This window comes from Pan paniscus, chromosome 12, assembly GCF_029289425.2.
Source record: "Pan paniscus chromosome 12, NHGRI_mPanPan1-v2.0_pri, whole genome shotgun sequence".
In the NCBI taxonomy this organism is placed as follows: Eukaryota; Metazoa; Chordata; class Mammalia; order Primates; family Hominidae; genus Pan; species Pan paniscus.
Genome location: NC_073261.2, coordinates 72448457 through 72462287, shown reverse-complemented (window position 1 = coordinate 72462287; position 13831 = coordinate 72448457). Strand labels below are relative to the sequence as shown.

The following is a 13831-nucleotide window of genomic DNA, read 5'->3' as shown; positions in this document are numbered from 1 at the left end:
GCAATGTTTTAATCCTGGATTGGAGACCAGAAAAAAATGGTTTTTTCTTCTGAAAAATTCTGGTAATACAATAAGGTATGAGGAAGAAAATTCACCTTGTCCCTAATCCCACCACCCAAAGAGAAACATTTAACAAATTAATAACAGCAACTTAAGTCTTTGAAATACAGTTGATAAAATAATTAGTATAATTGCTTAGTAGGTGAGATAAATATGAAGGCAGAAAGAGTCAATCTATTTTTGTAAATAGTTATCACTAGCTTTTACTAAGTCAACTGTTTCCTTCATAATATTATTTATATTTTGTGTTAATATCCATAGAACAATATTTGAGGTCAAGAACTAGAATTTATACATGTCAAGAAAATTTTCTGAGTTTTATTGGAAAGCACTATTAATTACTTCTGGTAGTACTCACTGATTTCACAGGGGTTAATGGTCAGCTTTTTGTGGGTTCTTTTTAGCTGTTTGAGGATACCAGCAACAGCTGAGATAGCCATCTAGAAAAGGAAAAAGGTACACATTCATAAAAAAAAGTTTAAATCACTTAACTGGTTGTCTGCTTTACTCAAAGCAGAAATAGGATTCTGTTTCTTTAAAAAAACATCTCACCTATTGACATCTGGCAGTACATCCACGTGAGTGCTAAATCTGACTTAGAATGAATCATAGGCAGTTCTTACTCTACAGTCTTGACACATGCTAGTCTCTCTGCCTAGAAAACTTTGACCCTTTCTTTGTTAAACCAATACCTGCTCATTCTTCAAATCTTAGCCTCAGGGTTTTTGTTTTTTTTTGACAGAGTTTTCACTCTTGTTGCCCAGGCTGTAGTGCAATGGCACAATCTCAGCTCACTGCAACCTCCCCCTCCCGGGTTCAAGCGATTCTACTGCCTCAGCCTCCCAAGTAGGTGGGATTACAGGCGTGTGCCACCATGCCCAGCTAATTTTGTACTTTTAGTAGAGACAGGGTTTCTCCATGTTGGTCAGGCTGGTCTCGAACTCCCGACCTCAGGTGATCCACCTGCCTCAGCCTCCCAAAGTGCTGGGATTACAGGCATGAGCCACTAAGCCCTGCCCAGCCTCAGGGTATTTTTAAAGGTCTTTCTCCAATGCTTCAGCTTAGGCCATCTCCCCAACCCCCACCTCACCTCTAACACTTGGAGAGTAAAAAGCTGTACCCTCGAGTTTCTTGCCCCTCCTGAAACACACTGCACACCTAATTTTCTAATTGTTAAATCTTTCCCATTAGCCTATAAACTTATTTCCTGCTATATCCCCAGTCTTTTAAACAGAGTGCCTAAACATGTTCATTTGTTAGATGAATCATTATCATCTCTGAATCAACAGGGGGAGATTTCAAATCAATACACTTCAAGATATTTATTAACCAAGTGTGTATTGCTTGTGAAGAATTTAAAGACTTCAGGTCACGTACATATTCTCAAACCCAACACTGTAGCTAAAACAAGGTATGTACCTTTCGAACTACAATTGCATCATGGTTGAGATTCTCAACAAAAAACCGTATGGCACGAAGAGGCAACACTCGGTCATCTCTCAGTAGTAGAGACAGAAGCCCAATGCCTATATGTTCAAATTTCCAGGGCCTTAAAAGGAGGAAAAATGACAAAGCATATCACACATAAAACCACTTGGAAAAAAAAAAAACTGTATGTGAAACACCTTATAATTTTAAATTTCTCAAGAATTAAAATAGGTCTACTGAAGAACACTGCTCCTATCATTAATCCCAAACTTTCCCTCCATCTCTTTTCCTCTTAATCTGCTTCCAAATACACAAACCGGAATATAACTTTTTGTGACATAGTCATTCATAGCCTTCCATGTAGAAAACTCCTATAGTATTTAAGAAAAATGCTGTGAGAATTACAAAAATCTTTTGCACTTACAGGTTTCTTTGCTCCACACCATCTAGCAAGGTGTCTACCAAATTTTCATAGTTCCTTTAAAAAAAAGGTGAGGTATTATTTTACTATAAATACTAAAATGAACATCAAAAATATAATAGAAATTCAAATTCTAGCCAAATTCACCCTCCTTCCCCACTTACTTCCCACCACCTGACTGTAAACGGCCTGATGAGAAGCAAGCCAGAATGAAAGTAGACAGGTGAACAGAGATGCTGGGAAAAGCTCATGAAAGGCTAGGAAGAGTGAACTCAACTTTTCCTGAATGGACATGCACAAGTAACTCTGTAAGTAGTAATCAATTAATTGGGAGTGGTACACACACACACACACACCACACACACGATACACCAGGTATCTGAAATATATTAGGTAGGCTATAAGAGTTTATTATTTATAGACATTTTAGAAAACAACAAAGAGGTATATTCATATACTAATTATAAGGCAAAGACAAAATCAAGTTAGGAAGACTCTTGCTTGAGTGTTATCACTGAAGCATTTAAGTGCTTTGGTATCAAGAATCCAAAAACAGTTTATTAAAATCCTGATACCAAATTTGACCAATAAGTTATTACTATTATAAGAACTATTAAATGATACATCTGCTAAACTTGAATTTGGGAATTAATGACTGATGTGTACCAGTTATGTAGTTTCTGAAATATTACTACCTTAAAAAAACAAAAAAAGAAAGATAATTTACTAGAAAAAAAAAGATAGGACAGTGAAATAACTTTTTGTTTTGTTTATTTGAGACAGGGTCTTGCTCTGTTACCCAGGCTGAACTGCAGGGGCACGATCTCTGCTCACTGTAACCTCTGCCTCCCAGGTTCAAGCGATCCTCCCACCTTAGCCTCCCGAGTAGCTGGGACTGTAGGCGCGTGCCACCATGCCAGGCTAAATTTTTGTTTTTTTTGTATAGACAGGGTTTCACCATGTTGCCCAGGCTGGTCTTGAACTCCTTAGCTCAAGTGATCTTCCCACCTCAGCCTCCCAAAGTGCTGGGATAACAGGCATAAGCCACCGTGCTCGGCCTTATTTTTAAGATGGTGTTTTATACCTCCATAGCTTAAAAAGGAAAAATAGGAATCTGTGTAGTAATTACCTCTCAACTTTTTTGTATTTTTTTCAGAAGTCAATGTGTAAACATCATTAAGCAGTTATGGTATACATCTATATTTTAGAGATGTTAAAAACTTACTATCGGCCAGGCGCAGTGGCTCATGCCTGTAATCCCAGCACTTTGGGAGGCCGAGGTGGGCAGATCACTTGAGGCCAGGAGTTCGAGACCAGCCTGGCCAATGTGGTAAAACTCTGTCTCTACTAAAAATACAAAAATTAGCTGGGTGTGGTGGTGCATGCCTGTAATCTCAGCTACTCAGGAGGCTGACGCATGAGAATAGCTTAAACCCAGGAGGTGAAGGTTGCAGTGAGCCATGATCGTCTCACTGTACTCCAGCCTGGGAAACAGAGCAAGCATCTGTCTCAAAAAAAAGCCAAAACTTACTATCTATAATGTCATCTATTGAAGTACACCATTCATCAATTACCTTAGGGCATCAGCATTCTTTTCTTGTTGGCGTTTAATTCCTTCCTTAATTTTTTCTGGGCTAAGCAATATCTGGTTGATAGAGGGGTTTTTTGACTGTTGAAGTAATTCCGCTATTTCAACACATGACTTTGGAATCTTGTTAAAAAGAAAAAAGCAGGAAAAAAAATGAAGTTCTGATGCATACTACCTGAACGAACCTTGAAAATGTCATGCTAAGTGAAAGGGGCCAGACACAAAAGTCCACATATTTTACGATTCCATTTATATGAAATATCTAATAATGGGCAAATTTATTGAGAGAGAAAGTGGTTTCCAGGGGTTTGGGGTACGGAAGAATGGGAAGCGACTGCTATTAGGTACTTGTTTTCTTTTGGGGTGATGAAAACATTGTGGAGGCCAGACATGGTGGCTCATCTCTGTAATCCTAGCACTTTGGGAGGTCAAGGTGAGGGGACTGCTTGAGGCCATGAGTTTGAGACCAGCCCGGGGAACACAGCAAGACCCCTGTCTCTCTCTCAAAAAAAAAAAAAAACAAAAAAAAAAACTTAAATTAGCTGGGTGTAGTGGTGCACACCTATAGTCCTAGTTACTAGGAAGGCTGAGGCAGGGGATGATTATGCCACTGCACTCTAGCCTTGGGGGACAGAATGAGACAGAATGAGAATGAGAAACAAAGAAAAAGGAAAATGTTCTGGAATTCGAGTAGTTACACAGCCCTGTGAATATTCTACTGTGCATATAACATGTCCACATTAAAAGGATGATATTTATGATATGTGAATTACATCTCAATTAAAATTTTTCTTCTAAAAAATAAAGTATAATCTAATGACAGTCGCAAATAGCAAGCCTATGTTTGATTTAAAAGGAATACATTTAGAACAGTGGTTTTTAAACCAGGGGAGAGATGTCAACCATAGTCACTCCAGCCGAGAGGGGGATTCTGCTGTGCTCACCCTTCTTTTACTCACCTCCATGTTCTGAGGGAGTATAAATACAGATTTGCAAGTTCCTAGAAAATCTGCTATAACTCTCAACCTAAGCACCACTGAAAGTTATATTTTTAGTCTTTCATGAGTCAAATCATTCAATTTTAGTTTTCTTCACTATAAATTACGAACCCAGTAGTCGATCTTTTGCGACTTTGGCTAGCATGGTAAACCTCATAAAATATAATTAACTCTTTGAAAAATGAAGCTGTGGGCACACACAAAATAAGGGTAAATACAACAAATCAATAACCCTTTGTGGAGCCCTGGCTGTCTCCCTACCATGCTCCAACTTGCTACTCCACCCTGTTATGTACAATAATGATCAGTGAAAGTACAAAAAGCAAACAGGTAACAAACGCTTTTTTAAAAAAACACTGGACTCAAATGCCAAGAATATTATTACTGGAAAAAGGGCAAGAAAAATAAAGGGCATTTTAACAAGACAGGATTTACACTAAAACTTGAATGAAAGAATGATATTGCTTACTGTGAAGTCCAAGCCAATTGTTTCATACTGCCTATGAATCTTTTCTGCAAGATCATCAAACAATCTCACTATTGATGGCTTTTCCAGGGACATTGCTTGGCTAAGCCCTGAAGAAACAATCGCTGGCCACGTCTGTACAATACAGTCCCAATCATGAAGGTTTGCCAAGCACACACCACTGTGATTTCCAAGGAGACAGTACAAGGCACCCTGCAGAAAAAAAAAAATACATGTTTACATGGGAAATAAGAGGCATCATGTAGTTGTAGCCAATGCACCTATGTATTGGTTTTAAATGAGTATTGATTACTTAAATGCTTAATATTGGTTAGTAAAATATGTTCACACATTTAACATGTTACTTTTTAGAAATCTGAACTTGACATTTAAGTGATATCCATTAATATTTTCTCTAAGTCATTTAATAAAGAGTTTGGGACAGGTGAGGTGGCTCATGCCTGTAATTCTTGCATTTTGGGAGGCCAAAGAAGGCAGACTGGTTGAGCTCAGGAGTTTGAGAGCCTGGGCAACATGGTGAAACCTCTTCTCTACAAAAAATACAAAAATTGGCTGGGCATGGTGGCACACACCTGTGGTCCCAGCTCCTCAGGAGGCTGAGGTGGGAGGATCACTTAAGCCCAAGAGGTTGAGGCTACAATGAGCCATGCTTGTGCCACTGTACTCCAGCTTAGGTGACACAGCAGGACCCTGTCTCCAAAAAGAAAAGAAGAAATTGTTCAAAGAATGGCTACTAATAAGGTAATAAAGAAATGGAAGGATGTTTCTAAGAACATATATTCCATTCTGATTTTCTTCAACTATATCATAAAAACCACAAAATGTGTCACTCTTAAAATTTTAGAGTCTAAAGTTTGGTGTTTGAAATAATTTATTAAATATTAGTTAACACCTGGTTGCTGAGTAATTTACAAAGTACATAAAAACTAAAGTATACTGCATATTTATTACTCATAAAAGTCCAATTAACCACAATGATTCTGATGACAGCAGGTATCCTTTGATGACAGTAGGTATCCTTTCTAAAGTGCTTTTTCATAAAAAGAGTTATTACTATCAAAACTTTTGATTTCCAATTTACCTCACCTGATTCCAATCTAGCTTATTACTGACTTTGTATTCCACTCCTCTCTACAGGTTCTCTATAAGGTCACTCATAACCTCGATTTTGTTGATCTAATAGATATTTTTCTGTTTTGATTGTACTTGACCTCTCTAATTTTGTCCATTTAAACTGCTCTCATTAAGGTCAACAACAGGATAGTCAATGAGTCAAACCTACAACACTCTTGAATTATACATCTGCACCAGGGGTCAGCAAACATTTTCCATAAACGGCCAGAAAGCAAACAGCAAAGCCATTTGCTCTCTGTCTCAACTACTCTTCTCTGCCACTGTAGAGTGAAAGTAGCCATACATAATATATAAAGGAATGAACATGGCTGTGTTTCAATAGAAGTTTTAAAAAAGCAAGCTTTTACTTTTACAAAAGCAAGCAACTGAGCCTGGGCTATAGTTTATTGACACCTCTGTCTTACAAGCTTCATGGAACATGTTTAGGGCTCGTCTTCATTATCTCCAAAAAACAATGACTCTACTCACTGAGTCTTCCTTCTAGAAAGACCTCTCCCTGCCTTCTGTGATTCTTCCTGATTTCTTGATACCTTTCTGACCTCTCCAGGGTCACTCAGCTCTTCTATTTGGCTTCTAAAGGAGTTTCTCAACATAGGCCCCTTGATCTTCTTCTTATTCTCCTCCTAGGCTTTCTTATCCATGCCCATAGGTTTCAATTATAATCAACATACATGGAAATGGTATCTTCGGACTCAGATGTCTAACTGCCCACTTGATGGTGCTCTTAGTTCATTGGAACCACTTCAAATTAAACTAGTCCAAATTAACTATGTCATCATCTAACTACTCTCTCTCTCTCTCTGATGTGCCCAGCAACTAGTTGTACGATCCAAAAGCTTAGTAACTTTGACATATCCTTTTTTCAGTCCCCTCATATTCAATCAACAAGTCCCATCCGCTCTCACTCTTAATTCACTCTCAATCTATTTCTTTCTACCTGACAGTATAAGCAATCATTATATATTACCTATACTTTATTACATCCCCATAGGATGTAGTATTTGCCTTATCCTGTATAATTTCCTTTCTTCTCTACTCCAATTGCATAAGCTTTCATACCACTGCTCAAACTTACCATATTTCTTCCTTCCTGTCTTAAGCCCTTCCTTCACACTGGTCATACTACTCTAAACTTCTTGGTCTTTCATCCCTCTCTCCCATATGCCAGCCAGGCTACTTGGCCACTAGCACTCAAGTTAAACAATTCTTTTCCTCAGGAAAGTCTGCTTCTTATATTTTCTTCATCATAATACTGATCACAAACAGAGGCAAATAACTAAATAATGAGTCTCCTCATATTGGTATGAAACAAAGATCATACCTGTTTAAAGGTGAATCATGCTGATATCTTCAATTTACTTTGAAATACATTAAAAAAATGAACAGATATGCGATAAAGCAAATATAGCAAAATCTTAAATACAGAATCTCAGTGGTGAAGAAGATATGGATGTTTACCGTAGAATTTTTTCAGCTTTTCAGTATGTTTGAAAATGTTTACAGTAAAATAGGAAAAAAACCCTATACCTTGAATTGTTGCTGTGTAACATCTTGTCTATCAGGCCTTAAGAACTCCAAAACCAAGGGAATGATATCTCTGCAACAGAAGTTATATGCTCCCAAGGCAGCAAAAAATGTTTGCTGAGCCTTATTTCTCACCTGGAGGAAGTATTATTAACAAAGGACTTTTATTAAATAGTAAAGTACAAAGCAGTTTAAAACAAATTATCAAAAACAGTAATGATAATTTACATGTTTTTCTCATCAACAAAATAAATTTCAAAGCACGTACCCTAAAAAAGAAGTAAATGATTATCTTTACTTATATCAAAAGGAAAGCACAATACCACCGACCATATCCATGGTTTAGGTTACACTGACTGAAATATGTTTGATAAAGGGGAGACTGAATGGAACCTATATGCATTTGCTCAGTAACATAGCTAAAAGTAATCAGCATACTATTAAACTTTTTATTCTGAATTATTCTAGATATAAAGAGCCAGATTTTCTCTTATGTCCACATGAGGAAAATTAAAGAATTTCCAGGAGGAACTAAAATAAACCAAAACAGACACATAACAACTTAACCCTTTTAAGGCAAACCTTAAGTACAATCTCACATATTTTTGACCCAAACAAAATATTCAGTATAAATTTACAACTTATGAACTAGTTAAACAGTAATGGATAATAACTGGTTATAGTAGGACGGGCGCAGTGGCTCACGTCTGTAATCCCAGCACTTTGGGAGGCTGAGGTGGGTGGATCACCTGAGGTCAGGAGTTAGAGACCAGCCTGGCCAACATGGTGAAACCCCGTCTCTACTAAAAGTACAAAATTAGTCAGGCATGGTGGTGCGTGCCTGTAGTCCCAGCTACCGGGGAGGCTGAGGCAGGAGAATTGCTGGAACTCAGGCGGCGGAGGTTGCAGTGAACCAAGATCGTGTCACTGCACTCCAGCCTGGGTGACAGAGCGAGACTCCGTCTCAAACAAACAAACAAACAAACAAACAAAGAGTTTGAAATATGTACAATGTGTTGCTTTTACTATAACCAGTTTTGTTTTTTTTCCTGCTCTGTCACCCAGGCTGGAGTGCAGTGGCGCCATCTTGGCTCACTGCAACCTCCGCCTCCCAGGGTTCAAGCAATTCTCCTGCCTTAGCCTCCGTGTAGCTGGGACTATAGGCGCATGCCACCACGCCTGGCTAATTTTTGTATTTTTAGTAGGGAGGGGGTTTCACCATGTTGCCAGGCTGGTCTTGAACTGATCTCAAGTGATCCACCTGCCTTGGCCTCCCACCCAGTGTTGGGATTACAGGCATAAGCCACCACACCCGGCCTCAAACTCATTTTAAACATTACTTTAGAGGGAATCTCTGAGCTAGAGATTAGTTACAGGTTGAGTATCCTTTATCTAAAATGTTCAGGTAGCCGGGCATGGTGGCTCACACCTGTAATCCCAATACCGTGGGAGGCCCAGGCAGGCAGATCGCTTGAGCCCAGGAGTTCGAGGCCAGCCTGGGCAATACAACGAGACCTTGTCTCTATTAAAAATGAAAAAAATTAGTCCAGCATGGTGGCGCATGCCTGTAATCCCAGCTATTTGGGAGGCTGAGATAAGACGATCGCTTGAGCTCAAGCCCAAGGCTACAAGGCTTGAGTTCAAGACTTGAGTTCATGGTGATGTATGCCTATAATCCCAGCTATTTAGAAAGCTGAGGTGAGACAATCGCTTGAGCTCAAGCTCAAGGCTTGAGTTCAAGGCTACAGTGGGCTGTGATCGCACCACTGCACTGCAGCCTGGGTAACAGAGAGAGACCTTGTCTCAAAAAAATAAAAATAAAGTAAAATAAAATGCTCAGGACCAGAAATGTTTTGGATTTGAGATTTTTTTTCACATTTTGAAACATGTGGATTATAAACTTCCTGGGTGATCATCCCAAATCCAAAAATCTGAAATCTGTAACGCTCCAATAAACATTTCCTTTGAGCATCATGTTGGTGCTCAAAAAGTTTTGGATTCTGGAGTATTTTGGGTTTCCAATGCTTAACCTGTAGTTAATTTACATTATTTCATAAAGATAGAATAATTAGTTGCACATGAATCTCTTTTTCCACTTTTCTGTGCTTGCAGATAATCTCTTGTTCCTACACTAAAGGACAGACCTCACAATTCATGTGGTAGCAGCTTCCTAAAACCCAAGCTTAATGTCTAGGAGGAATTATGTGGCCTTCGTAGACTGGGCTTCAAAATGTGACTGAAGTGCCAGCAATATCACACTAGCACTGTCTTCCAAATTTAAATAAATGAGAAGCAATTACAAACAGCAACATTAAGCATTACAAAAAAATGACTAGCAACCTTAGCTTGAATATATTTGCAATTTGAAAGCTGTTTTCTATGCTAACATGAGTTAAGAGAGCCTAGCTTTTGGTCCTGGTTTTATTACTTCCTGGAGGTAATTACTGGAAATTACAATTTCCAATAATTGAGAGAATAATTCCAATTATGGGTGAAATTATTTAAACTCTCTTCTTAAAAGGGGGATATTAAGATTGCATGTAATAAAATGGGAGGGCATAAGAGTGCAGCGTTTGGATAAGCCTTACCTGACTGTATGAACTTGTAGATAAGCGAAGAAGATCTCTGACCATATCTTGATGTATCTTTTTGTATTCACAACCCTCAACAGTTAGTGTCCGTAGCTAAGAAAACAATCGCAAATATTTACTAAAATTTGATTATGAAAACAAAACTAAATACTCATCTGGAAAATTGACATTTTAAAAAGTCACTATGACTGAAAAACATATTTACCTCATGCTGTAACATTACTCTATCAATCAACAGTGCTCTGATATGTTGTTTTTTCCCATGGAGCTGGAAAACAAAGTAGCAACAAATACTTCAACATTTTCCCTAAATGACTTCAACAATGGATGCCTCTAAATACCTTAATAAGTGGTCAAAAAGGTCCCTGGTTGACTGGTGAGTGGTGGTGGTATTTCCTTTATTCTAAAGACATCAGGCTTATATAAAAATATGTTGTCTTAATTAATTTTTATGGCTAATAGTAGAAATATCCCCCTTTTAAATAGCCCATCCAACACCCTGTTTTTCTCTGATAGTTTACTATTAGACCCATGCATGGGAGAGCAACAGAGTTGTGTTCTTATTCAGTTAAATACTGAAAGTACAAAAACAGCCTACTAAGACAATTGCTCAACTCTCTTAAATCTACAAATAGCCATAGCCTTTCAGGGTAATCAAATATGTTTACTACAAAATTTAATAATAATATCTTTTAGATTTCTAAAAGTTATCATTTAAGCTTTCATCCATATAATCTTCCACCTGGTCACCAAAGGCAAATAGTTGAGGCTCAAAGACTCTTCTTCTTTCACACCACAGTTCCTTAGTCATTAAGCCCCCCAATTCTACCATTTTCAAAACATGTTATTTCCATTTCAATACCACTGACTTGACTCAGGCTGTGTTTTTCACCTGGAGTGAAATAGTTTAACTCCCTTTCTTGCTTATAGTATCAATCTCTTTGTACTTACTGTTCACAGTGGTGGCAGAGCTTTTTAATGTTTAGTGAATTGAGTGTTGACTTTTCCAATCAATATTCAAATCAGATCTACTTAAGAACTGTTAATGACTCTCCTACTGCTGAATATAAAACTGAAACACTTTCTCAAAACAAAGTATAAGCAACCTAGTTTACCCCCTACAGCCCCTGGTCCCTAAAAGCATGCCATGTTTTTATATCTCCTTGCCCTTTTACATGCCATTCCTTCTGTCTAAAGTATCTAGCAACTGTTGTCTAAACAATGAACTCATACAACCTTTTTAGACTCAATTTCAGTAAAAGTTTCTGGCATAAGAATATTGCCATGAACATCTCTTGGCTTACACTGATACTCTTTCTTCCAAGGTCCCAAAGCAGCTTACAATGACTTCTGCAGCTGAATATAATACAAGGTAACTTTTTCTCAGATCTACATAAAGTGTAATGCTTTAAATTCATGCCCATAGATAATTCCTCCTATTTTTAAATTCCTTCAAGTGCTTACAAGGTAGCCTCAATGCTATTGTCCAAATTCCCATTGAGAGTTTAGAGACTGCCATGGAAACAGGCAGAAGATTCTGTATAAGAAAAATATATTTTTTGCTAGGATCCATTTGATTTCTACCATGATGTTTTTAACTTTTACATATTTTTAAATCTACTATTTTTCCTTTTAGGAAAACTTCTTCTATATGCTGAATAATACCCAAATTACGAGGTTATTATACGTCTTTAAAAAAATTAGTGCAGACTTTTAGGTGAAAATACTGACCCGATTTTCCATTGATTTCTTTACTAAGTTGAAGCTTTTCCATCGGGAGTCAAATTCATGCTTGTGAGATCCTTGGAATTGTAAAAGGTCTCCAATAATCTGTGTCAAAGAATTTCAAATTGTATTTGCAAGTCATCAATCCAAGCTTGATCGTATTAATCATTATGCAACTATCAAATGACAAATGTACCTTTATAATAAGAAACAATGACTTAGTATCATCTTCTGAATTATCAAGTATGTGGTCTATAATGGAAGAAAGAAAAGGATTTTGGTTAAAATATTTTGAACTACTATAAGAATCTTGAGGCATTAGTCAAGAATCCATTAAGAAAAAAAATCACTGCCCAATGTTCTCACCATTTAGAATAAAAAACATTAAGTAAACACATGCATGTTATAGATTAAAATTCCAAAATACTTATTCCAAAGTACAAATAAGTGAAATGTACAGATACACTTACTAAGAAGTTTCCTTATAACTGTAGCAATTACTTCTCGGTGGTTCTCTCGAGACAGATCTGTTTTGAAAAAATAAAAGAAGGTACTTTAGACACTGAATGCTCCTCAGACTTTTAAAGTTTATATCAACAGGTTAGGTCAAGGAGGGATAAAGTATTGGAGAAAAAAATAGGTCTGCCTTTACCATAGTTGAATTAATGGCTAGGCATGCTACAGCAACTTCTAAAACCTCTACACTTAAATGACCTGCTTATGAGATGTCTATCATGCTTCAAGATAAAGAAAAATAATAATAATAAAAAATAGAGAAAATGACCTGCTTATAAAACTTCATGGGGCAAGAAGGTTGGAGAGGCGAGGGAAAGAAAAACCACCTTTGCCAATATTTCAAAGGCTCTAGTCACTAATTAGAGATTAAAATACATGGAATTTTCTAATTAGTTGTGGGTGACGTAAATCAAGCAATTACAGCCTAGCAATTAATGTATGTAACTAACTTTGGTGTTAATCCAGCGATGAGAAAGGGTGCTAAATTTCTATTAGATTTAGAACATTAACAATAAAATGTTTTACATAAATGTTATTATAAAACTTAATTTACTATGATAGGAAGGTATAAAGTTTTTTCAAATATAGGGTTACAATATTCCTATTTACACCAAGTATAACATGTAAGTGCTAGAATAATTTTAAACATAAATGAGCATTATGATATATAAAAGCCTACCTCTGTACATAGCATTCAAATACAGACTGACCCAATTTCTTACTGGCTATTCTTTATACAATAATTTTCCAGTTTCTCCAGAAAAGGCAAAAATGACTACTGTATAATTAATATTCTTTTCATATATCAAAAAAGAGATTAGGAACATCATAATACAAAACTACTTCATTTTAGGCCAGGCAGGGTGGCTCACGGTTGTAATCCCCCAGCACTCTGGGAAGCGGAGGTGGGTAGATCACTTGATGTCAGGAGCTGGAGACCAGCCTGGCCACTACGGTGAAACTCTGTCTCTACTAAAAATATAAAACTTAGCTGGGCTTGGTGGTGCACACCTGTAATCCTAGCTATTTGGGAGGCTGGAGCAGGAGAATCGTTTGAATCTGGGAGGCAGGGAGGCAGGGGTTGCAGTGAGCAGAGATCGCGTCACCACACTCCAGCCTGGGCGACAGAGTGAGACTCTGTCTCAAAACAAAACAAAACAAAAACACTACTTCATACTTCATTTTAGTCCTTGTGGAGTTACTGACAAAAATAATCCACACAGATTTACTCGGATTAGGATTCACATACCATATTCAAGTCCAGTATACAACTTTGTCTCTTCCAAGGACACCATACTTGGTACTCTGTATAAAAACAAGAGTGCTTGCATTTATTAATAATGCCAATATGAAGTATTA

The 13831-nt window shown here is 37.4% G+C and overlaps 1 protein-coding gene across 6 annotated transcripts in view; it reads right to left on the bottom strand.

Annotated features, from left to right (window-relative positions):
• Positions 1 to 13831, bottom strand: part of PSME4 (proteasome activator subunit 4) — a 106116-nt gene that overhangs the window by 32140 nt on the left and 60145 nt on the right. For all 6 annotated transcript variants that reach the window (XR_004669823.3, XM_008976287.5, XM_003822707.6 and 3 more), the window contains 12 exons: positions 13722 to 13777; positions 12427 to 12483; positions 12153 to 12208; positions 11963 to 12061; positions 10437 to 10499; positions 10229 to 10324; positions 7644 to 7775; positions 4965 to 5174; positions 3484 to 3620; positions 1913 to 1966; positions 1480 to 1609; positions 419 to 500 (listed from right to left, as the gene is read on the bottom strand). Coding sequence is in view for 5 of the 6 variants with exons in the window: in XM_008976287.5 (XP_008974535.1) it covers positions 419 to 500; positions 1480 to 1609; positions 1913 to 1966; positions 3484 to 3620; positions 4965 to 5174; positions 7644 to 7775; positions 10229 to 10324; positions 10437 to 10499; positions 11963 to 12061; positions 12153 to 12208; positions 12427 to 12483; positions 13722 to 13777 (1172 nt within the window). In the remaining variant the exon portion in view is untranslated. The remainder of the gene's footprint in view (positions 1 to 418; positions 501 to 1479; positions 1610 to 1912; positions 1967 to 3483; positions 3621 to 4964; positions 5175 to 7643; positions 7776 to 10228; positions 10325 to 10436; positions 10500 to 11962; positions 12062 to 12152; positions 12209 to 12426; positions 12484 to 13721; positions 13778 to 13831) is intronic.